This window comes from Myotis myotis, unplaced genomic scaffold (assembly GCF_014108235.1).
Source record: "Myotis myotis isolate mMyoMyo1 unplaced genomic scaffold, mMyoMyo1.p scaffold_m19_p_3, whole genome shotgun sequence".
NCBI classification, from domain to species: Eukaryota; Metazoa; Chordata; class Mammalia; order Chiroptera; family Vespertilionidae; genus Myotis; species Myotis myotis.
In genome coordinates this window covers 28,866,937-28,890,970 of record NW_023416335.1, presented here as the reverse complement: position 1 = coordinate 28,890,970, position 24,034 = coordinate 28,866,937, and the positions used below count along the sequence as shown (strand labels likewise).

Sequence of the window (24,034 nt, the reverse complement as noted above, 5' to 3'; positions counted from 1 at the left end):
AGGCAGGGGTAGTCCCCAGAAAAATGGGCTGTGGCAGTAAGACAGAAAAGTAGGTCCCCGCCAGCTAGCTGGGGTTCACAGCAGATACCTACAGGGACAGGAATGTCTCAGGCCCAGATGAGCAGCCTAATGACCTTCAAGGGCACTGAGGCTGGCTGAACCTCTACTCCTGAATGGGCCGCAGCTGCAGCTCTTAGGACCTGCTGGCCTCCCTAGGTTGCAGGGCAGGACAGAGCAGGCCACAGGAAACTAATCTTGCATGGGCACACACAGCTGGAGTCCAGCCTGGACGGGGGCCAGGCCAACAGCAATATCTTGAATGTTCGCTCTTTCCAAGTCCACACGGTAAAGAGTGAGTGTGTGCTTCCTCCTGGGCACCTGCCTCCACTCCATCACAAAAGAGTTCAGCAGAGTTTGTTTTCTGGAAGAATTCCACTTTGCATTCTACATCAGCTCAAAGCTCTCCTTCGCAACAAGTTTGGAAACAACACAAAACTCCAGAAAATTCAGGAGTGGCATTTGGAAAAATTAAGGCTGAGGGTGGGGAAAGGCGTGCTGAAGTGCTGTTTATCTGGCATTTCTCTTCACTCCAGAGGCCACCCACCTAGAGAGAGGCAAGCGGGGCATCTGGCACCCCCGGATGCAAACGTAAGGGTTGTGAAGCAATGGGGCAATGGACATAAAAGGTGTTCTTTTTCCTACTACATGTCTAGAGGGAAAGAGTACCCTCATTTGTTTTTATTCCAACAATAGTAACAGAATTCCTTTAGGCTCCTGCAACACCTCCGTGGAGAGCCAGACACCATGTGGTCACCACCCCAGAGCCCAAGGCCAGCCATGTTGGATATCTCGTCTAAACTGTTACGTGCAGCTGCAAATCTAAATAGTCCCCAACTCCACACCTACAAAGGATCCAGTCCTACGAACACCTTATCTGCATGAAGTTTCCAGCTTTCTGTCCAAAAGAGAAAACGCCACTGCAGACAGGACTCAGTTTCTCTGTTTGAACATGGAACGAATGGAGCGACTTTACATTTGGGCTCTTACTGTACTTTTCTCTGGAGGCCAGAGGCTGGGAACCCTGAACTGTCACTTGTGGGGAAAGCTCGCCCTGCTTCGATATCCAGAATGAAGTCAGCGTGTCCTTGGGTGCCTTACACCAAGATGGCCTTGCACAGGAGCGGCTGGCTGGGGCTCAAGGACGTGATGCTGAAAATCAAACACACTTCCGCATCAGGGGGCTTCCGCGCTCTTTACAAGGAAATGCACATAGAACTCCACACAGCTGCTCCCCACAGACGTTTCCTTTGAGGGACTAAAGAGCTGCTAATGACTAAGGAAGGCTGCTTGTAGCCTTGAATCCTTACAAAACCTTAAACTCATGCTTGATCATGCTGGTGAAATAGGAAAATGTGCCTAAGAGAGAGGCCTGTTACCATTTTTGGAAAAAAATGCATGGTTTGAGAGATAAGCAAAATTTGACCTCTTGCAACCAAAATCTTTTTAAGGATTATCTAACCACAGGGTGAAGCAAGTGATAGAATTGCTCCCACTTCCCTATGTGCATTTGTACTCTGTAGTGTGTATATTTCCTTTGCACAGACAAATTTTAAAATCACAACCGTATGAGTTAGTTTGATGTAGTTTGAAAAATAAAAAAGAATGATCAGTCTAAATCCATAATCTCACAGAGAACATGCACCGCCACCTTTCAGGGGATAAATACTAATGTCTCAGACTCCTTCTTTGTGGAAAACTCAAGAAGTAAAGGAGCATGACAGATGGCAACGACTACATGTAGCCACATGTCTGAAGTCACCCTAAATCAGCTGTTCTCAACCTGTGGGTCGCGACCCCTTTGGGGGTCGAACGACCCTTTCACAGGGGACGCCTAAGACCATCGGAAAACATGTATATAATTACATATTGTTTCTGTGATTAATCACTATGCTTTAATTATGTTCAATTTGTAACAATGAAAATACATCCTGCATATCAGATATTTACATTACGATTCATAACAGTAGCAAAATTACAGTTATGAAGTAGCAACGAAAATACTTTTATGGTTGGGGGTCACCACAACATGAGGAACTGTATTAAAGGGTTGCAGCATTAGGAAGGTTGAGAACCACTGCCTTACATGGTCACTAAGCAACATGATGATGGTGTGGAAAGCCTTCCAGGTCTTAAATTGAGTTTATTCATCTATAAAACAATACGAGGGAGAAAACTGACTACTGGATCCAATTATGTGATTTTATTATTTTACAAAGAGCTAAAAGCAAAACTAAAGCAAAATTTCAGTTAATGTTTATGAGTTCTTCCCTATTGAGGAGATCCACACTTGGTCTATTAAATTTGTTAAATTCCTAAAAAAAAAAAAAAAAAATGGAGCATGAGATGCAAATGCCTCAGGTTGCTTCCTCACAGGGCTGACTCATCACTGGCAGCCTCTTCTTTACAAATCTTCCACGGGCAATTTGTTATGCAGATATCAGGGTGGTGACTATTAATACTCTGTCTCCACATCCTCATGAAAGATGAGCAGGTTGGTTTTAAGGCCTCTGGGAAGTAACAAGAGTCTAATTTTGAACAAAGATGTGCAGAACGAAGAACTGGCTTGACAGAAGCCACTGCTGGGTACAAACACATGTGCAGCAATCTGGCTCCTTTTGAAGGCGAGTTGGTGTATTTCTAAATGGAAGAGTCTGTCTCCCATTCATAATGTTTACAAGCTACTCTGCAGGTTCTGCAATTTTTCCCTCTTTTTTTATTTAATTTAAATTCTTTATTGTTTAAAGTATTACATATGTTTTCTTTTTCTCCCATTGACCTCTCTCTGACTGCTCCCACCCCCCAGCACCTGCCCTCACCCCTCCAGTGTCTGTGTCCATTGGTTATGCTTATATGCATGCATACAAGTCCTTTGGTTAATCTCTTATCACCACCCTTCTCCCCCTCCACCTTCCCCTGCCTTCCCTCTGAGGTTTGATGGTCTGTTCGATGCTTCTGTGTCTCTGGATCTATTTTCGTTCATCAGTTTATGTTGTTCATGCAATTTTTCCCTGTTAATTAAAGTCTAGTAAAAGGTTATTTTTACCATGCAATATATGCAAATACACTTCTCCATGCATGCACCATGTGAGCATATGGCAAGCTCAAACGGCTTTGGAGTTCGAATGTCCAGGTTCCCTAGAGGAAACCCAATCTGTATAGCTTTAGCGTTATTATGAAAATGTCATTGGACTGCTTAAATTTTATGTCCCAAACATAATGTCTTCTATAATTTATTCACTTAATCAGTACATCTAATGACCCACGACATGTTTATATTACACTCGAGTTTTCCTTACAAGGAAACATAACCCCTAACATTCCTTTCCACGCTCCTCAGGCTTCCTCGCTCCTTTTTTCTCTTTGGACTCTAGCTTCACTCCCTAACTGCTCCCTCCAAGGGCTCTGTGATCACTTCCCTGAGAGCAGCTGGAGTTACTGGCCCTGCTGTGGTTTCCTTCCTGGAGTGTTTTGCCATCCCATGATGCCCCCTCCTGAAGTCACCTCCAGCTCACTAATCCCACCCACCTCTCCAAACCCTTATCTCCCCAGCTGCATTCCACCCGTTCCCCCCTCCTCACCCTACTTGTTTTTGGCATCCCTTCAACTTCATTCTGCCCATGACCTTGGACACTCTGCTTGTCTCCACCAGGGCTGGTTAGTGAGCAAAGGAAGCAGGGGAACTGTGCAGTGTCAGAAGCTAACGGTAACAGCTCTCCCCAGAATCGGGTCTTTATAATCTTGGACAAAACACAGAGGTGGGTAAACGGTTGGGAAGGGAGACCCATCTCGGCCTGGAGCAAGTACACAGAGAAGTAAATGGCCCTGCTTGTCTTTCTCCCAGGACAATGGCCAACCTAGACCTGGCCAAGAATAGTGACATCCCCACTCCCCCCCGCCCTCCTGACCTTGAAATTGTGTACCTAAACCCCTGCTTTCATGCTCTTCCCCTAGGAAAAGCTTCCCGGACTCCAAGGACATCCAGCAGTTAAAACCCACTTGTGACTTTGACCATCTTTACATTTTACATCGAATTCTTCCAAACTTGTGCTTTTATCTTTTAATTCCTTCAGCACCTCTCAGCACCAGAGTACTTGCTTTATTCTTCAAGACTAACTGGAAAGCTTTACCCATGTAATCTCACGGTCAGGCAGCCCACATGGTTTATCTTCCAGATCTGGATGCTGCTGGGAGAGAATGGGAGCACTATAAATCATTAACAATTATACCAAAGGCACAGGCATGGACCGGGCTGGGCCAGGCCAGCCAATCCCTGGGGCTGGCCCTTCCCTGCCTATGTGGCTGATGTGAGGAACTAGCCTTTGTAAATCTCTGTATCCCCCACCCCCAAAGCAGGTGCTTAGAGTATAATGAGCTTCAATAAATGTGCACTGCTTCATGGTGTCATGCAGTCCACTGTACCACTTCTTAGAAACATGTCCCTATAGATCAGACAGCTTCTTCAGTGGTCCTTTCTTTTCTCCCACTTCACGAGCTCAGAACTGAATTCTTACATCTATTGCCAGCTTCTGCCATCTGCAGATGAAGGGATTCTAGATTCCTCTCCAAATTCCAGTTTCTCTAGCATGGTCCTGGCAAGCAATTAACCAATCAACAGACACTGGCCAGGCATCTCTTCTATATCATGATGCTCATGGACTGTGCTAGACGCTGAAGGAGCACAAAGAAATGGAAAGAGAGCTGAGAAGGCAGGGCTCGCACACTGTTCCAGGAAATAAGAGATAAACACCAAACATCTGACACAGACAATAAGATTAATGCTTGCCAAAGCTGTCTTCCTTGCCCAACTTTCCCATCACCCTTAGAAGTGCCTGCATCCTGCCTGCTCCTAAGAGCCAATTCTTTGGAGGCAATGTCAAATTTAGCTCTATTCTTGTCCACTGCCAAACTCAAAGGCTTTTTCCTTGATACATCTTTTTCAACATACCTTACTATAAAAATCAGTCACCCAGCCCCTCCAGACCAACAGTCTGCTTCATACATCTCTTTGATCAATGCTCTAGGAGCTATCTCCTTAAAAATGTGCCATGCACAATTCTCATTCAATATACATACGTGCTCTCATTCAATATACATATGATTTCAAGGACTTCACAGAACCCTCCCAACTAAATAGGTCATGTTATGGTCTAGACTAGACTATAATTTTTTTTTCTTATAAGGTAAATTTTTTAAAGTTTGATTACATTTTTCTGGCTTTATTGAGATATAATTGATATACAACATTGTGTAAGTTTAAAGTGTACGATGCGTTGCCCTCACCGGTTTGGCTCAGTTGCCTGAGCATCGGCCTGTGGACTGAAGGGTCCCAGGTTCAATTCTGGTCAAGGACACATGCCCGGGTTGCAGGCTCGATCCCAGTGGGATGCGTACAGGAGGCAGCCAATCAATGACTCTCTCTCATCATTGATGTTTCTCTCTTCCCTCTCCCTTCCTCTCTGAAATTAATAAAAATATATTAAAAATAAATAAAGTGTACAATGTGTTTATTTGACATACATATGTAATACTAAATGATTGCTAGACTGGTTTTTTTTCCGTCTAATCTCTCCCATCACTCTAAATTGGGGGTGGGTATCCCAAACTACCTTTTATCCCTTAATTTATTTTAACTAGGAAGAAAAACAGGGACCAAACGTCAAGTCGACCTCTCCTGGAAGAGCTCTGTGCAGCTTTCTCCTACCTAAGACTCCTACCCCCTCCCACCTACATGGCTCCAGGTATGGGAGAGGGACAGGAACTCAGTGGTAATTTCTAATAGGTGGGCAATTAGAATGAGCAGGCCATCAAAGAGAGTTATCTCCATGGGGAGGGTTAAGGGAAGCACAACTGTCCCAGGCTATCACCAGCACACAGAGGTAACAGCTGGGTATTCTCACTCAGTAGCTATGGATGACATACCTCACACTCACAGGTAGACCCTGCAATTGTGAGAAAAGAAATTAGTGGTTGTTACACAAGAGTCTCAACTCCCACCTAGACCTCTTCTCCAGAGTTTCTCCTAAGAATATCTGTGGTCACTCTCCTCCCACTGGGGATACATGCTGGATTCCATCTGAAGGGTCCTTGCGTGAATGCTTCATTCAGCACAGGACACACACAGGAGGACCAACCAGACAGACGGGCACAGAGCCCAAGCAAGCCCTGTTCCTCTGTTACATCTGCCACCCGTGCCACAGTGGGGACTTGGCCCAGCCATGAACATTTGCAAATTTTAAACAAATAAAACCAAAGGTGTGCAAAATTGTTACATATAAAGAAATGTCTGCTTTGTACATCTTTAGGCCACCAAAAGGGATGGTTCTCACGTGTCATGGCCCTAACTCTGGGAAGAACAGATAAAACACTACACACTCTAGCGGTTGTCACTCCCACCTGCAAGGCTATAAATAATTAGAAACTCAACCTAATTATTTTGCTTTGCTACACACAGCTTTCAAGTTACTACTACATTCTCTCAAATTACATAGCTGCATACCATCCAGGACTAGAATAAGTTACATTAAATATGGAGTTGTCTCCTAGTCCTTATTGTCCATCATCTGTCATTCTGACTGGAGGTCACAAACAATTCCACTCCGATATGGTAGACAATGGCTCAGATACCACCACCTAAACTCAGGGCTGCATTTTTAATATGATGTTTAGACATACTGGAAGCATCAACTGATCTTACTGCTTCTTGGTCCTCTGACACTATTTAAGAAAAGAACTGCTAATTAAGGAATTAAGTTTATTAAGGATCATTTCTATAATTATTCCCCACCAAAAAGGCTCTGTCACTCCATACATTTCATCAGAGATTTTTACATTATCTTTTGCCCCTCTTTTTGTAGCTTTCACTGTTGCAAGATAATGTGGGGCGTGTACTGTCAATTGTCTAGGACAGATGGCCAACACATTTTGCCAAGAACTTTGACCTATATTTCCTTATTAAGTCACTCAATATTTTCACAGGAACAGTCTTCATGCTTCTGATTAATTTATTTCTACTCACAATTAGATTGGTCCAGGAAACCTGGTAAACCTTCGTCCTTAGAACAAGACTTTAATTTTGCCCAATAGTATTACAGAAAAGGGCTCAAGTACTAATGGTGACCAGAACTCCTCCAGGTTCAAGTAAGTGTTGAGTCGGCGAATACCAGCTCTGCATTTCTTGGTGCTGTTACACACGGCCGCCGCGTGTCCCACAGGAGTTGCAGTATACAGTGGGAGCGGCATGACCACATGTGCCCTTTGGAACTAGAGGTCCTCGGGGTGTATCCCTGCTGATTACAAAAGCATCCTTCCTTCTGACTGTTCGCCTCAAGCCTCTTCACACGGGGCCTTGCTGACTTGACTAGACAGCAATGCAATTTTAAGGCAAAGGACAATGTTCTTGCATCATGACTGTTGTGACATATGCCATTCTGGTCAAAATGCTTGAGAGTCATGAACACTGTGGAAATGAATCTGCTTTTGAAGTCTCCATCCTTCCATCTGGTATTTCCACACTGATGCTTTCATCCACCCAAATCTAACTTGTTTTCCCATAGCTAGCTTTTGATCATTCACAGGGCAGGAGAACCAAGCGAACTTATTTCCTAGAGATATTTCAAAATTTTTAATTTCTAAATAAATGGAACAACCCTGAATGCCTGTAAGTCTCATGAACTTACTTTAGAGATAACAAAGTAGATAATATTTCCTGTAGAGGAATTCAGTTCTCTTCCTTATATTTATAACTCTTTTGATAGAGTTGAATTTCTGATACTGAGCCATTCCTAAAACAGCAAAGAAGGACATTTTTTAAAAATAATTTCTAGCTCAGAATGAAGGAAAACCAAACAGTTTATGTTAATTTCATAAACTATTTTTGAAGGCGGCAAGTCTTGGCTGTTTTGCTCCACAGCCTAGACTAGTGACTTGCACATAATGGGTGTTGAATAAATATTTATCACACAAATAAATGAATGAATGGATACCATTAATTACATCTACACATAACATATTCATGGTATGCACATACTAATATATGTGTGTATATACATGTACATACATACACATATATAATATATACATTAACTGAATGTACTTAATATACAAGAGTCCTAACATTCTACAAATGCTCATTTTAATGTAAAAATGTACAAATAAACATGTAGAGACCTCTGCAGAAAGACTCTTGATTAAGATATATGGGGCTACCCCATTTTAAGGTTTTTTAATTGATAAACATCTTCAATCTGTCAGCATGCTTGGATTGTCCTCTTACCTTCTCCCACTGCATGGGTTTCTGACCATGACCTAAGGTGAATTCTATTTCCATAGACATCATCTATCATAGAAAATGGCCCAAGGCAGATTGAGGCGCAGCACCTCCAAAGTAGGATCACACTGGGTAGCAGGCGAGATTTTTAGCGCTGGAGTGAGCCACCACTTGGACCTGTCCCCACATCGGCCCTCTCACCAAAGCAGCTCATGATCTCCGTGACTGACCGACGTAAGAGGGATTTATTGGGAGTGATAAATCAATCACTAAAGATGGGGTTGTGGTCTTCAGTCAGACCCACCAGCCTGAACTTTGTTGATGCCTTGGTGGGAAATTACTAGAGTCAGTAATCAGACTCCCAGAAACCACATGCGTTTGGGAAGCTGAGGAAACAGCCCGGAGGGTCCTCCGTTTCTCATGCGAAGGAAGAGATGCCCCTTCCCATTTTACCAAACCTCTCCAACATGATTCGCTTTGTATAGCTTCCCATTAAACCATGTTCTTTTCACATTAGGCACTCTCACAAAGAAATCCATGGCAGACCTCTTCTGAGTGGCCATAAAGCACCAGCTGCCGGAGTATCTCACAGAAATTCGAAACTGAGGAAATGCTGCCACTTCCTATACGAATCCCTACAACGTATTTCACTTCAACTTGCCTCTGTTCCCTTTATTTTTGTCATGCTTCAAATCCCAGTCTTCCATCTTGGAATACTTTGGGGGTAGAATTATACCCTTAAAAATATGCAATAAAAACATATTTGGTTAATTTTAGTGCCTGAATCTCATTATAATCCTAACATTTACTAGTATATGTTAGGATTGTAAGAAGTTTATTTGTCCAAGAAGTTTATTTCATTTAAAGGAATGAAATAGAAGTTAAAAAAAAAAAGGTATTTTTAGTCAGTGTACTTTTAGTTACAGGTGACTATCAATAATGTAACAGTGAAATCAACAATAAGAGCGCATATTTCTTGGCCTCATCATATGGCAGTCACTCATGTATGTGCTTTACACATATTAGCACATGTACTATCTTCAAAACAATCTTCTAAAGGAGTATTATCATTATTTCTATTTTACAGATGAGAACACTAAGGCACAGAGAGGTTGAATAGGTCGCCCAAGGTCAAATAGCTAGTCACTGGTAAATTAAGAATTCAAACACATGTGATCTGGCTCCAGAGTCTGTGATTGTGTGATGTTCTTTCTAAAAAGCACAACTTCAGTGAAAATTTGGGGGGCAAAAAGAGTACAGTGACATTTTTAATGTTTCCGTATAACAGTTATTATGCCATTACTAGAATTATTCTTCTTTTAACTTGGGCATATATTAGAATACAAAGTATAAAACCAATTTTAATCACTTGCATATTTTCTGACCCTGCATGAGTGCTCAACATACATTTGTTGAACAGATTTTGAATGCCAGAATCAAAAAACTGAGTTATCAGCCTATCAATTTGTGCTATGTGCTTAAGTGAATTCTTAACCTTACTTGGTTTATTTTCACTATATAAAAAACATTGGGAGTTTGGTTATAAATGTGGCTTATAGCCTAAAACAATGCCCAAACTTATGTATGTTTTAAATGAATTATTAGTCAAGAGGAAAAAAACACACATTATGTATATCTATTAACATACTAATGAATGATTATTCCAAAGAAGGGGAAATATCTAAGGTCGAGAAGAAATAAAAAATGATTAATTACAGATAATTAAAAAGTTTTAAAAAACTAATTCCAGAATAAAGAAATGCAATCTTATTATTTTGAAGTATTTGGGAAAACAAAATCTAATTATTACTAAGGCACCCAACAGCTTTAAGAAGCATTTGTTGTTAGTGTGTTTCCATGCAAAAGTGTTTATTAAAGATAAGGAATGAATGAGGGATGGACCAAGAAGACTGCCTGCTGCATAGCCTATGTAATAAAGAGTGTGCCCTGTCCAGTGTATCAGTGAATGGCAATGATTCTGGACAAAGTCTATGTACTTATCCAAAATACATCTGACCCAGAGGTCGAACTACCCACACTGCAGTATTTTTTTCCCATCACTGACCCATTTTTCTGTTTTGGCAAGACCATCTTAATTTTATAGGCCATTTCCTGACCAAAATTTAGGAGTTATTTTAAACCAATAACCCCAAAGGATCTTCAATCTTCAGGAAATGGGTTTGGCCATAATAAGATATAAAACAGAAATTCCTCATTCAGGGGGCCAAGTGGCCAAGGCACAGAAGAGGTGAATGAGGGCAGACCCTGCAGAAAGTTGAAATCACATAATGGGCTTCTGGCCTCACAAGTTCTGACTGGGTTCTGCCCTGGGCCAGCCTCTAAGAATACAGTCCAAGCCCATTCTCAACAGGTGCGTGGGAATGAATGTAGTCACTAAAGTTGGCAAAACTCTGACAAAGTACATAATCATGAGAAACCTCATGTGCCATGTTCCGAGGAGGACCACAGTGGACCAGGATCTTCTCTAGATATCAGCTGTCCTCAGCTCCCACCAGCGAAGCCCTCTCCAAATTAATTCTTGAGCATCTTGACACATGCATGCTTCTAGACCAGTGGTTCTCAACCTTGGCTGCACATTAGAATCACCTGGGAATCTTTTTGAAATCCTGATTTCTGGGCCTCATCCTCCGGAAATTCTTTTTCTTTGTTATGGGGTGGGGCCACAACATTAGTAACAAAGAAACAGAATTTCGGGAGGAGGAGGCCCAGAAATCAGGATATTTCAAAAAGATTCCCAGGTGATTCTAATGTGCAGCCAAGGTTGAGAACCACTGGTCTAGACCCTTCTTCCCACTCCTAACCCCCCAAACAGCATCACAGAGCTGAAAATAACACTGCTGGCAGTAGCAAGAACCAATAAGAAGAGAAAAAAAAGATAATGAGAACTGAAAAAGTCACTTTAAATGCAATGGCTCCGCTTCCATTTGAGTGTAAACTAATGTCCCAGAATAGCCTGTCATAGCTCACATCCATCAAACTGCTGCTCCAGTAAAATAAAGAGAATGGATGAGATCTATAGTCTCCAGACCCACAGCATCAACACCACCTGTTAGAAATGCAATTCTCAGGTGAACCCCACATCCCCCAAATCAGAAACCCATCTGTGTTTCATCAAGCCCTCCAGATGATTCTGCTGTGAGCTCAAGTTCGAGAACTACCGGCACAGGTGACCCTTCTATGGTCTTCTCCAGCCCCAAGATGACTTGATGTATAATTACTTGGCTATTTGTTGCTCAATTTAATTTAACAAACAGAATAGTGCCTAGCACAGAGCCAGCACTATATAAATGCTTTACAAATATTAACTCATTTAATCCTCATACATGTTCTCCAAATGAGGCATTATTTTTTGTTCTAATTTTACATGAGGAAATATGGGCAGAGAGAAGTAGGCAACTTGCATGCAGTCACACAGATATAAGAGACACAGCGGGGATCCAAACCAGCACCATGAACTTAACCACTACCCTATGCGGAGCAACTGTGGTTGGACTAACTTCCTCTCTGGATGTATTCAAAACGCTGTAATTGTCTTTCCAATAAGTTGTGTGTACATCTCCCTTTACTGCAAGCTTCTGAGAGAAATAGACATTTCTTTTGCCTGGCCAATTTTAGAATCCTTGGAATTAGGCTGAACCCTCAGGTAGTATATGATTTCTATCTAAAATGTAAGCTAGATTAAGTATTTTCCAAATAGTCATTACCAAAAAAATATGGACCAAACTATGGTGCTGTGGCCTTTTCCCCTCATATGTCAAAGGTAATAATAATCACCTTAACTCAAGCTCTAGCACAGGAATAGTTGTGGCCTAGCAAATAAGTTTCATGCAACTCAGTAATAACTCTATGCCATTAAAATGTTATTGTATTCTTCTTTAAAATTCTAAAATGCAACTCAAAAATTAAAGGTAATTAGGAAAAGTAGTTGCTTACATTTAAATATAACATTTCAAAGTTGATGCTCTTGGATCACTCCGAAACAAATACTCCTGTGAGCAAAAAGTCCTTGGTTGCATAATAGGCTAATTGTGTATTTGAGAATAAATTTTGATCATTTTGCATATTATAAAATATGCTTAAATTATAAAAATAAAGTATTGTTAGAGATGTAGAAGCCAAATCTTCCTCTGATTGAAATATACATTAATTAACATATCTTTAATAGAAATTAAAAAAAAACATAAAAAAATAGTTATCGTTGGGTTTCTTTGTAACATTCTGAAGCAGGAAACCACAATCGACTTACTATCCTCAAAAATGCCCATATGCTAAAAGACCAGTGTGAGGTAAGATTTCTGTCAGTGAAATGAAGACACGAGCTGCCATGTATCACTATCCTCCAAACCTTCCTCATCCCCAGGTGTGTCAATGGCTGCTGGGAGCAATTTGTGCAAATAATTTGAGGAGCATTGAATTACAATGAGAAAACACTGGGTTTTGTTCTTCATAAAGGAATATATTTCTTGTCTAACGCAGAAGCTCAATAAACTTTTTTAAACATTTTCATTGAATGTCAAATACAGGAATACTATCTCTCCAAATATTCCACTGAGTTGGACGGAATTCATTTAATCAGCTAAACTCTCTCTGAGTGGATATACAAATGGCTTCTTCAATTGTTGGTGTGTTTGGTGAAATGAGACTAGGAACTAACATCAAACTGGCTTCTTCCAGTTCACAGCCAATATTGTTTCTCTTGCTGTCATCTGAATAAGAAAGAAATACCACCAGTACACTCATTTATTTGGTAATAAACAAAGTACTATTGATTCCAAGAGCAATAAAAGATGAGGAGACTGGATAATTAATTCTCCTTTATCAGGAAGAGATCAACAAAGGCCCACATGGTAGTAGTACATTGCTTTAATATCTGATTCAGACACTTTATATTTGTCTTTTACTTGACCACAAATCAAGCAAGCTTTAAAACTCATATGACATAAAATGTTGTTATAACATTCAGATTAAAAACCCAAAGTAGCAAAGCCAGGAATATTACTAAACCATGGAATAAACTATTTACATAAAGAGTTCAGCATCGTATATATTTCCAAGTTGTGTTTAGTCTGTGGTGGAATATCTACTCTAAATTTCAAATTGAGAGGAAACACCTTCCTTTGGCATTCCTTATCTTGTGTTCCTTCAAACTGCCACAGGGGTCAGCAATGTAACAGAATCGACTTGAGCCAGCACACAGCTCCACAGGGCTCTCCCAGGGTCCTGGCTGAATGACAGCCAAAAACATTAGAACCAATGACAAGTAATTACTGATTCCCCTCCACTGTCAGGCACTCCCCCAGACAGTGGGGGCATTTTAAAAAGAAGCTATGTCCTCGCATCTCATAGTTGTCAGAGGTGTCAAACCAGGAGACATGTGATCCCAGCCATGTCCCCAACATTTCTTGAATGTTTACTTGCTTCTTGTGCACTGAGCAACTGGAAGGTATTCATAGACCCTGTATTATCCTCATTTAATAGGTTAAAGACTGAGGTTCGATAAGATTATTGGAACATGGAGATTAGTCCTTCATGAGAATCACCCAGCTTGCATGTTGGGGAGAAGAGAAGAATGAGGCCAGGTAAATTCCATGGATCTATATTGGGAAGTGTATGCACCAAGCCAAATTAAAACAATGAGAGGTGCCACTACACACCTATTAGAATGGTCAAAATCCAACACATTGACAACACTAAATGCTGGGTAGGATGTGGAGCAACAGGCACTCTCATTCATTGCTGGTGGGAATGCAAAATAGTACAGCCACTTTGAAAGACAGTTTGGCGGTTTTTTGCAAAACTAGATATACTCTTACCCTACAAGCCAGCCATCGTCTGCTTTGGTATTTATCCAAAAGAGCTGAAAACATATATCCACACAAAAACCTACACAGGGATGTTTATAGCAACCTTGTTCAAAATTGCCAAAACTTGTAAGCAACTAAGATGCCCTACAGTAGGTGAATGGATAGATAAAATGTGGTATACCAGATAATGGTATTATTCAGGGCTAAAAAGAAAAGAGCTATCAAGCCATGAAAAGACATGGGGAAACCTTAAATGCATATTACTGTGCATTTAAGCCAATCTGAAAGAAGCCAATCTGAAAAGGCTACATACTGAATGATCCCAACTATAAGACATTCTGGAAAAGGCAAATCTATGGAGACAGTAAAAAGATCACTGGTGCGAGAAGTTCAGGGTGGAGAAGAATGAATAGGCAGAGCACAGAGGAGTTTGAGAGTAGTGAAAATACTCTGGGTGATTCTGTAATGGTGGGTACAGGTCATTATACACTTGCCCAAACCCATACAATATTCAACACCAAGAGGGAACTCTAATGTAAACTATGGACTGTGGGTGATGATGATGTGTCAATATAGGTTCATTAATTGTGACAAATGTACCACTCTGGTGGGGGATGTTGTTAATGGGAGAGGCTATGCTTGTGCAGACACAGCTTTCTCTCAATTTTGCTTTCAACCTAAAACTGCTCTAAAAAATACAGACTTTATTAAAAAAAAAAACACAAACAAACAAACAAGAAAACCCACCCAGCCAAAGAGATGGAAACCTATAGTCAGATAGTAGGCAGCCATTGTCAGATCCTGAGCAGTAGAATCATGTGATCATAAACAGGATCTCTGAAGACAGCCTCACACCAACATGAGGAATGGGAAGGAGTGAACTCAAGGCTGAAAGAAGGGGCAGGAGTCAGGAGGGTTGTGGCAATCCTAGCACAAGGCGAGTAGACAACCATGGGTCAAACAGGGTCACAGCCATGGAAAGAGAAAGCGGGAATGGGGTGGGGGTGGGGGGGACTCTAAGAAGCATGTACAAAGGGTTGACCTGGTAACTGAGTGACATGGAGGATAAAAAAGAAGGAAGGGTGATGTCTCCAGATTTAGTCATGGTCTGGAGGCCAAGCATCAGAAAACATCAGTGGTGCCAATGACCAAAATGGGAGAGTTAGGAAGCACAGGTGATCTGTGCATAAGATAAGTTCAGTTCTAGACATATTTGCTAAGTCTGCGATCAAATCAGGACAGCTCAGGTGAGATGTTCCATGGGAATGGGAATATACCAGACTGGAATTTTTTTAAAAAGGTTTGGAGTCAACCTCACAGAAGGTACCGAATCAAGGAAGTAGATCTCCCCCAGGGAAGTGAGGGTAGAGAAAAGAGAGAAGCCAGCTGGGGCCTACCCTCATGGTGTACCTACACTGAAGGTTTTGGAAGAGGAATAAGAGAAAAGAACAGAGAAATAGAAAGAAAACTAGAACATATTTGTATTACAGGAGTAAGACCAGGAGAACAATGAAGAAGAAACACAGGATGGACCTAGCTCACTGTGTATCAGACTATAAAAATATTAACCCAGAGTGATTCTTAGTGTTAAACTCCTCAAAAGAAATTGACAGTTGAAACATATTTTGGTTTACATCCCCTTTCATTGTATGAGTAAGAATGGTAGGAATATGTCTTTTGTATTGTTCTATAGCTGATATTTTTTTACTGGCTGTTTAATAATAGCAGGAAAAACAATAGAGTCTAGTGATATTATTTTAGGCATTCTATTGTTGCTTTTGCTTACTCTAGCCCAAGAACTCAAAATATCAAATCTGCTTGAGAGACATTTTAATGAGGTTAATTATTTTCCAATTTCTGGAATAATTGTTGTAAGAAACATTGTGTGCTTCATCAACACAAGCATTGTCATTTATTCCTTTCTTGAGGCCCTCCTGATAGCTAAAAGCATTTGTTTTAGAAAGTCACTTGTGGGTTCAATTTGTCTGGGAAATCTTTACCAGCTCTTAACTAGATAGCTGAACTTGTCAAGTTATGGCCATCCTTACCAGTCCCGAGAAATTTGCCAACAGTCTTGTTAATGAATAATGTAGGGCTTTGTGAATTCCCTCATGTCCTTGTCCAAGTGAGGGTAGGTTTTCTGGGTCAGCTCCTAAAGGCGCTCCTGCCTAGAATCAGCCACCCAAGCTGCACCTCTCCAAACATCCCTGTGTGTCTGCAGCCTCTGGAAAGGAAACCACCAATCCCAGGGCCCTCGCTGGCTGGGAGGGAGGAGCTTCTTATCACTGTTCCCCCTCCTGACCTAGACCATGCCCTCATCCTCGCTCTACCCCACTGAGGCAAAAGTTCAGCTATCAGGATTGCTGATACCAGAAACAATAACATCTTGGTATCTCAAAGGAGGGAACTCTAGGGTCATCTTTAAAGGCAAAGACCCTTAGACTTGTGAAAGGACAAAGTAGAATTACCACACCCATGTATGATGCCCTATAACAGCGCATATAAAAAAAAACATGTTGGATTTATAGTTCCTATTATAGTTGGGATTTATAGTTCCTAAGTCTTTCTCAGACTTAGAAATGGAATGTCCTCCAGAAGTTTCCTGGAGGTCCCCAAAGCTGAGTTAGGTGCTTCTGCAGCCCTTGGAGTACCTTGATTGTAGCAATTACCAGCAGAGGTTGTATTTGCCTGTTTCTTTCTCAGTATTTCTCTCTAGACTGTGACCTTTCTGGGGGCAGACAGTGGGTCCCAGTCACTGTTGTATGCCCAGCACCTGACAGAGTGCATGGCATGAAGAATTGCTCAGGGAGCATGTATACAATGAAGGAAGGGATGGAGCCCTGGGAGCAGGCACAGATCAACTAGGGAAACTGAGGCACAGGGGAGCCCTCCAAAATCATTTGCTTAATCAAAGCAGACACAAAAGGTGGGATCCTCTTGTCCCTAAACCACCCTCTTCTGTGTGATGTGACTAACATACACCATTATTAATTGTGTGAGAGTACCACTCTTACCCACACATAATTTATGTACATTATTTCTTCTGGTTGGTATTAGAGATGCTTCTCTTTACTCTGATTCAATTCTCTATGTAAAGAGCATGATGGTTTGGATTATATCTTCACCAGACTCACTCCCAAGATATTGGGCTCATGTTGCTGTCATTGGGACTAACTCAGAAATCAGAAGTGTTCTCAGTTAAATTACATTTCACCGCAGAATGTGGTCCTTACTCGCATGGGAATTAAATCTCATCTCCTTTGAGTTCTAAGTCAATCAGTCACAGGAGTGGTGACTCATGGTCTGGAGATGCCAATATTGATAGGCAGGCATCAACACACTTTGGGCAAAGTTCACATTTCTGACCCCAAGAAATAACTTGTTAAGGAACATCACACAGACCCATTGGAGGGGGTAATTTGGAGGCTGTGGATGGAACAATTCATTCAGTTCAGTATGACTGCATGGCTGAGAACACATGGCACTTGCCATCAAAATACTATGAGCACATTTTTGTCTCAGGCCTGCACCCTGTTCCTCCTTCCTTGCCTAAGAAAGAAAAGTTGGGGAAGGGAACTGGGGTAAGTATGGCAAAAAAAACACTAGCTTAGAAAATCCATCCACTAGTAAATGGACACAATATAACCAGAGCAGATATGGTCAAATGTACAATCAAATACTTTCATGTGAAAAATAAATAAGTACAATTTGTGCCCGGCACATAGTAGGTGATGTGCATACAGATGCAGGTAAAGTGTGATTCAGATTCTCCAAGAAGCGGGTAATCAAAGAATAGTTTGTGTTAGCTTTTAAATTAGGGTTTGATTGACATGTAACATCTTGTCCTTCAAAAATATATTTTTAAACGATATTTTGCTTGGGATAATATTGAGGTTATTTCAACTTTTTTGTATACCTAACACCTGATTTTGATAGGAGTTAAGCAAAAAAAAAAGTTATTGATGGCATGAAAAGTGAGACAATTTTAAATATAACCAGTTATTATTTTTAAATGGATTTTCTTATACACCCATAAGTCATATGCTTCTCTCTGTAATGATGCCAAGAAAAAAATATAGTGTAATGATAATATCTGTTAAGTCAATTGGTGATCAGAGGGTGTCCACATGCCAAATCTCTTAAAACACTATGTGATACCTTGAGGGACAGAGCAAAGCTAGTGGACAGGGATGTACTTGGGCTTTAGAGAATAAAAGGAAGCAAAAAAAAAAAATCCCAATTCAAGAGTAATGAGTTTTATTCCCCAGGCAGGAACAGGAGTTTCCATAAGTGAGTTGCTCATTCCTTAAAGTCCTGTCTCTTTGAAGAGCTAGCTCTTACAATTAGCTTCACTTTGTTAATATTATAAATCAGAAACTCTAAAATCTGATTCCAAACATAGGTTCATATTTCTAAATAGAAAACTTTCTCTCATTGCCATCAGGTTTAGCAATCTCTCCTTGGAAGTGTTACATTTTTGGTCAATATTTCTACACCCAAATAAAGTGTTCTGGAGCCTCCTCTTCTGAAAGTAGTTTGTCATCATCACTGGAGAGTGTTTAAATAACTGACTTCAGTGCGAGAGGCTACGCTAGGCTAGGAGCAACAATCTGAAGTTAACTGCTAGTGTAATCATTAGTCCTTTCAATACCCAAGGAAGGCACTGCCAGCAAGAAGTCAAACTCTGGATGATGAGACATGTGTGCATATTCCCAGTTTATTCTGGCATGTAACAGTTAATAATTTATATACAGTGAAGTGGCGTTAGTATCATTCTTCCAGAAGAGAAGTAAAAAACAAACAAAAAATCTAAGAGCAAGATCAGGATTTGAAACAGTAAAAGAATCAGTGGGAAATGTAGCAAGTAGCAAAATCATTTTAAACATTTGGGGAGGGGAGGGGGTGCTGCCAAATGTGTTTAGAAACGCCACCTTCCCGCGGTTTTGTCTACATGGCTTTGCAGTGCGGAACAGCTGAGGTCTTTATTCTGTCTGAAGGGAAGGAAAAAAGGAAAGAACAACAGAACATCAAGGACAGTCCAGAGCTGGAAGCCGTTACCCCTGCAAACTGAACTCCCAGCTCCTTTCCGGGCAAGCAAATAGCCAGAGGAAATGAAAAGTAGGAAAACAATTTGTACACAGAACAATGAGATGGAGTTTCATTTTGGTTTCACACTCAAAAATATAAATGTGGTTATAATTTTTTAAAGTATATATTAATAAAAGGCAACGAGTCGAGTATAAGAACTTTTTAAAGCTGCATTGCAGAAGAGCCCCACTTCTGTTCTTGAGCGTGCTTCAGCAACATAAAAGTCGTGGGAAAGCAAAGATACAGCTGTTTCCAGGCAAACAGCCCAGACTGTTACTGTTCAGCATCAACTACCAGAGTCTCCAAAAATCGAGAGAAACAAGCCCAAAGAGACGCCTGGGCACATGTGCGGGGCTCGGAGCGGCGTGGGGAGCGCGTGTCCGCCCCTCCCGACTCACCCGGGCACCCACTGCAGGTGAAGGCGGTGAGCCGCTGAGCGCCCGGAGGTACGAGTTCAAATCCCGCTGACTCCCGGGCACCCTCACCCCATCCCGTGCGCACCCAGTTCTGCTCGCTTGCCCCCCGGCCCTGAGGAGTCCCCTAACTCGCCCCTACCCAGGCCACAACAAAGGAGGCTCCCTAATGGATGTGCGATCGCAGCCCGCAGGGATCACCGGCGGAGACCGGGGAGAGTGCACCTGGCCGTGCCACGAACGGCCCCCGAGGGGCGGGCGGGAGGCTCGCGCCGGGGACAAAGGGGCAGCGCGGGGCGCCCGGGCGCAGGGCGGGGCGCAGGGGAGTCGGGTCGGCCGGGACTCACCTTCGCAGCGGCTCGGCTGCGTTCCTCGTGGAGCAGAAGGGCTGCGGGCAGCAGCAGCAGCCAGACGCCGAGCCGGGGCCCCATGGTGGCGCGCCCGGGGCGGCGGCTGCCGGCGGCGGGCGGTGGAGGACGGCAGGCGGGCGCTCGCGGGCCGCGGAGGGCGGCTCGCTCTCGGAGGCCGGCGCGCGGGCGCGGAGCACCGTCCGGGGCGCGGCGGCTTGCGGCGGAGACCTGAGCGAGGCCAGGCGAGCTCCTCAATTTGTTGGCGCTGCCCCCTCCCCTCGGCGGCGCGCGGGCGGCGTCTCAAAGGGGAGGACCCTGTGGCGCGGGTAAGAGGCGGCGGGAGCGCGCGGCCCCGGGATTGTGGCTGCCGGCGCACTGGGACGCCAGGGCTCTGCGCTCCGGCTGCCGCGGCGCGACCCTGCGGCTGTCCCCTCGCTCGCCGGCTGCACGGAGGGCCGAGGGCGGGCGCGCGGGCCCCGAGGCCGGCGGCCGGGGAGCCTGAGAGGCTGACGCGCTGCTGGGGTGCCGCCGGCGGACGCTTCTGAGCGGCGGAAGCCGGGCCGGAGGTGAGAGCAACCCCGGGACGGGGAGACCCAGGCCGAAGCCGCGCACTTGGGGCGCCCTGTGCAGGCTGTTAGGAATGGAAGGGGAGGCTGGTGATTGAGCGGCCGCGGCTTAGCAACACCAACCGGGGCCTAGGTGGGACGGCCCCTCGTTCTTCTATCTCCGTCACCCCAGCACAGAGGTGGGGGGCGCACCCCACTCTCCCGCGTCTCGGGCGGAGGCGGCGGCGGCTAGGATGCTTCCCTCCGCGGCCCCCGCTCAGCCCGCTGCTTTGTCTCTCCTTGCACGCTAGGAGGGACCGACCCGAGCCCAGGGAGGCTGGACCGGGATCATGGACCGAGACCAGTGCCGGGCGTCGGGCCCTGCCCTGCGGCGGTAAGCGACTTTCTGCCTCGTCCCCGAGTCACTTTCAGGAGTTGCCAAATCGGGGCGCACGCTCACGGCGCTTTTCCTCTCTCTCGCTCCCAGGTGGCTGCTGCTGGGGGCTGTGACAGCGGGGCTCTTGGCCCAGAGCGTCCTGGCGGTAAGTCCTGGCTCCCGGTCACGGGCTTTGATTCGCGCGCCGCGCGGGAGTGTGGTTGGGACGCCCACGGCGTGCTCACCTGAGCGTGTGTGTGTGTGTGTGTGTGTGTGTGTCCGTGTCCGGGTGTCCCCTACAGCCCCTGCCGAGCCCAGATTCTGAGAAAGCTCGCTTTTCCCCCCAAGGAACTTCTCCGGTTTGCCTTCCCACCATCCATTTGTGCTGTACAAGTGTTGGCCCTTCCACGGGAACCAATCATGTAAAACGTAGCCTTGGCATCCTTTTCCTAAGGTTAGGCAAAGTCCCGGCCTTGGAAGCCAGGGAAGGCTGTCAGTCACGTGGCAATGCGGCGCCTGAGTACCGGGGAGAAACGTGTTTATGGAGCTCAGAAGCTAGTGTCTAAGTACTGTCCTGTCCTTGGCAGGGTTTGCTTCTTCCTCTGAGAGTCTTTGGGGGGAATGGGCGGAGCGAGGAGGACCACTAGCAACTTTGTATTTCGTTTTAACTTTTGTGATGGAGGACACGATGGCTGGACACTTGGTTTGGCCCTGGCAGAGGCACCGTGGGAGCTGCTAAGGTTCCCCCATGTGACCTGTTTACTGTGTGCCCCCCCCCCAGCAGCCCTGCCATTCGGGCAGCTCTGTCAGGATTGTCATTGCACTGGGGACGGCACTGCGGGATTTTATAATTGTGGTTAGATTATAGGAGCCACTTCTACTGAGCTTTACCGAGCATGGCTACACCACAGGTTTGGTGGGTCTCTTCAGTTGAGGAGGTAAATGTTTAAACTGGTTCGGAACATGTCCTGGACCCCATCCTCTCTATACGCTGTTGGAACATGATTTCTGTCACACCTGGCTTCTCAGGGGACTCCTGCTGGCAGTGCCTCCTCCCCTCCAGGGTCCCTACTCTGGGTAGAGTGCACATAAAGGCCAATGGGAAGCTGTATTTGCAGTTTGATTGAAATTCCGTTATTTTCACATGGTTCTGTCCTCCCATAAAGCAGAGATGTTAAAGGCTGTGAGAGAGGAAGAAGTACCTAACTTGGGAAAGAACCTTTAGCCTTACTTTCCTGCAGCCTTCTGCTCCAGTTCAGGGATTGGAAAGTCAGAAAGGAAGTCAGAACCTTTGACCGGAACATTCCAGGCCAAGGTTTTCTTAAACCTCAGTTCTGTTTCTTCCTTTCTACATGTCCTGATGTAAGAAGATCAAGTATCTTGGATATTTGAGCCTTACGGGTCCTTATGCACATATGACCTCATGGGACTTGGGTCATATTTATAAGGCAGAGCAAAACGCATACCCTCAAAAGAAGGACGGGGTTTCTAGAAAGGAAAGCACTGAATCCTGTTGACTCCCACACCCTCTGGTCCCCTGGAATCACTGTTGGTGATATCAGCGTTTTCCTTCCTGAGGATGGCGAGAGTCCCGGGAATCTTATCTAGGACTGACCCTAAAATTGGTGGACACGGCTTCATGTCCGAATACCTGGGTCCTAAATGCAGCTCTGCGAGGTCTCACAAATCTAGAGCCCTGTCTCCACACTTTGAGCAGGAAGAGAATATTCCTAGCTTGTAATATACCTCTCTGCCTTCCTCTAACTGACAGCAGTTCTCAACCTGTGGATCGCGACCCCTTTGGGGGTCAAATGACCCTTTCACAGGGGTCGCCTAAGACCATCGGAAAACACATACATAATTACATATTGTTTTTGTGATTAATCACTATGCTTTAATTATGTTCAATTTGTAACAATGAAATTGGGGGTCACCATAACATGAGGAACTGTATTAAAAGGTCGCGGCATTAGGAAGGTTGAGAACCACTGCTCTAACTTAGATGCTGCAAACTCACCTAAGTCTCTTTGCTCTCTGATCCTTGGATGGGACCAAGCGCATTGATTGCCTAGCAGTGCTTCTCAGAGTGCAGTCCATGGACCCCTGCGCTCACCTGCAAAGGCTGGTTAAAAATGCAGACTTCTCGTCCGCAGACATTCTGATCAGACTTGCTGGGGTGGAGCCTCAGAGTCTGAATTCCCACTTGATGACAGAGTTTTGGAACCACTGAGCTAGAGTATTGTGTTGGGAGACAATGGGACTCACTTGTCAATTTATTTCATGTCCCTGGGCTGTGGATTCTAAATCTAAACAGACAAAATACTTCTGAGTTGTTATACTAGAAAGCTATTAATAGTATTATTCAACAGGCATGTGACTGGTGATGCTCAACAATGGATCTCCTACTTATTAACTTCTTACTTCCCACTGGCTTTAATAGCTATTACTCAGAAAATAATTCCTTGCTCCTTAACTATATGCATTAAAATGCCTTTCTTAACTGTGGCAAGTTCAGCTCCTCCCCTATTTGTGCACCATGCTCAAGAATCCTGTCTCCTTGTCCATTTGTACCCATTCTTCCCAGGGATAGGTCAGTTCAGTAAAAGGGGCTGCTCATTGTCGCTTGAAAAGCTTTGTAGCAGAAACAGCTGCAAATAGTTAGCAAAGGGAATCATTATTGAATGTGTGCTTCCTATGTGCCAATTTGTATGTCTTAATCATTCCGAGCCTCATAGGGAAACACACCTAGGAGGTAGGTAACTATTACCAATGGGAAACAGAGGCACAAAGAGCTTAAAGAACTTGCCCAAAGTCTCTCTATAAGTAGCAGACATGAGGTCTGAACGGGACACTTGCTCACTGCACTCAGCTTCCCGGCATCAGACTGTAAGTCAGTAGTGCAGGTGCTCCTAAGTTCCAGTATTTGTCTCTGGTTGTGCTGCTTTCTCCTTGCTCTTAACTGTGACTAGCAGTGTTGTGTTGGGAGCCTGGTTCCTAGGAAGGAGACGCCCTCTCCCCCCTCCACTTTGCTCTGAAGAGCAGGAGCCCAGTGCAAGGGAGAAGCAATATGATCAGGTGTCCAAAGGAGAAAAGGAAGCACAAATCCCATGG

At 44.0% G+C, this 24,034-nt stretch overlaps 2 protein-coding genes across 4 annotated transcripts in view; one reads left to right on the top strand and one right to left on the bottom strand.

The window, feature by feature from the left end:
• COL4A1 (collagen type IV alpha 1 chain) overlaps nucleotides 1–20,125 on the bottom strand; it is a 137,658-nt gene extending 117,533 nt beyond the window's left edge. The window contains exon 1 of the mRNA XM_036300534.1: nucleotides 20,000–20,125. Within this exon, the coding sequence (XP_036156427.1) occupies nucleotides 20,000–20,083 (84 nt within the window). The 5' untranslated portion in view covers nucleotides 20,084–20,125. The remainder of the gene's footprint in view (nucleotides 1–19,999) is intronic.
• The window catches only part of COL4A2 (collagen type IV alpha 2 chain), a 184,845-nt gene continuing 180,391 nt past the window's right edge, over nucleotides 19,581–24,034 (top strand). The window contains exons 1-3 of one of the 3 annotated variants that reach the window (XM_036300533.1): nucleotides 19,581–19,685; nucleotides 20,859–20,941; nucleotides 21,035–21,089. In XM_036300533.1, the coding sequence (XP_036156426.1) occupies nucleotides 20,898–20,941; nucleotides 21,035–21,089 (99 nt within the window). In that variant the 5' untranslated portion in view covers nucleotides 19,581–19,685; nucleotides 20,859–20,897. Of the gene's footprint in view, nucleotides 19,686–20,210; nucleotides 20,329–20,361; nucleotides 20,569–20,858; nucleotides 20,942–21,034; nucleotides 21,090–24,034 lie in introns of those variants that run through there. The other 2 variants (XM_036300532.1, XM_036300531.1) reach the window with 2 other exon arrangements.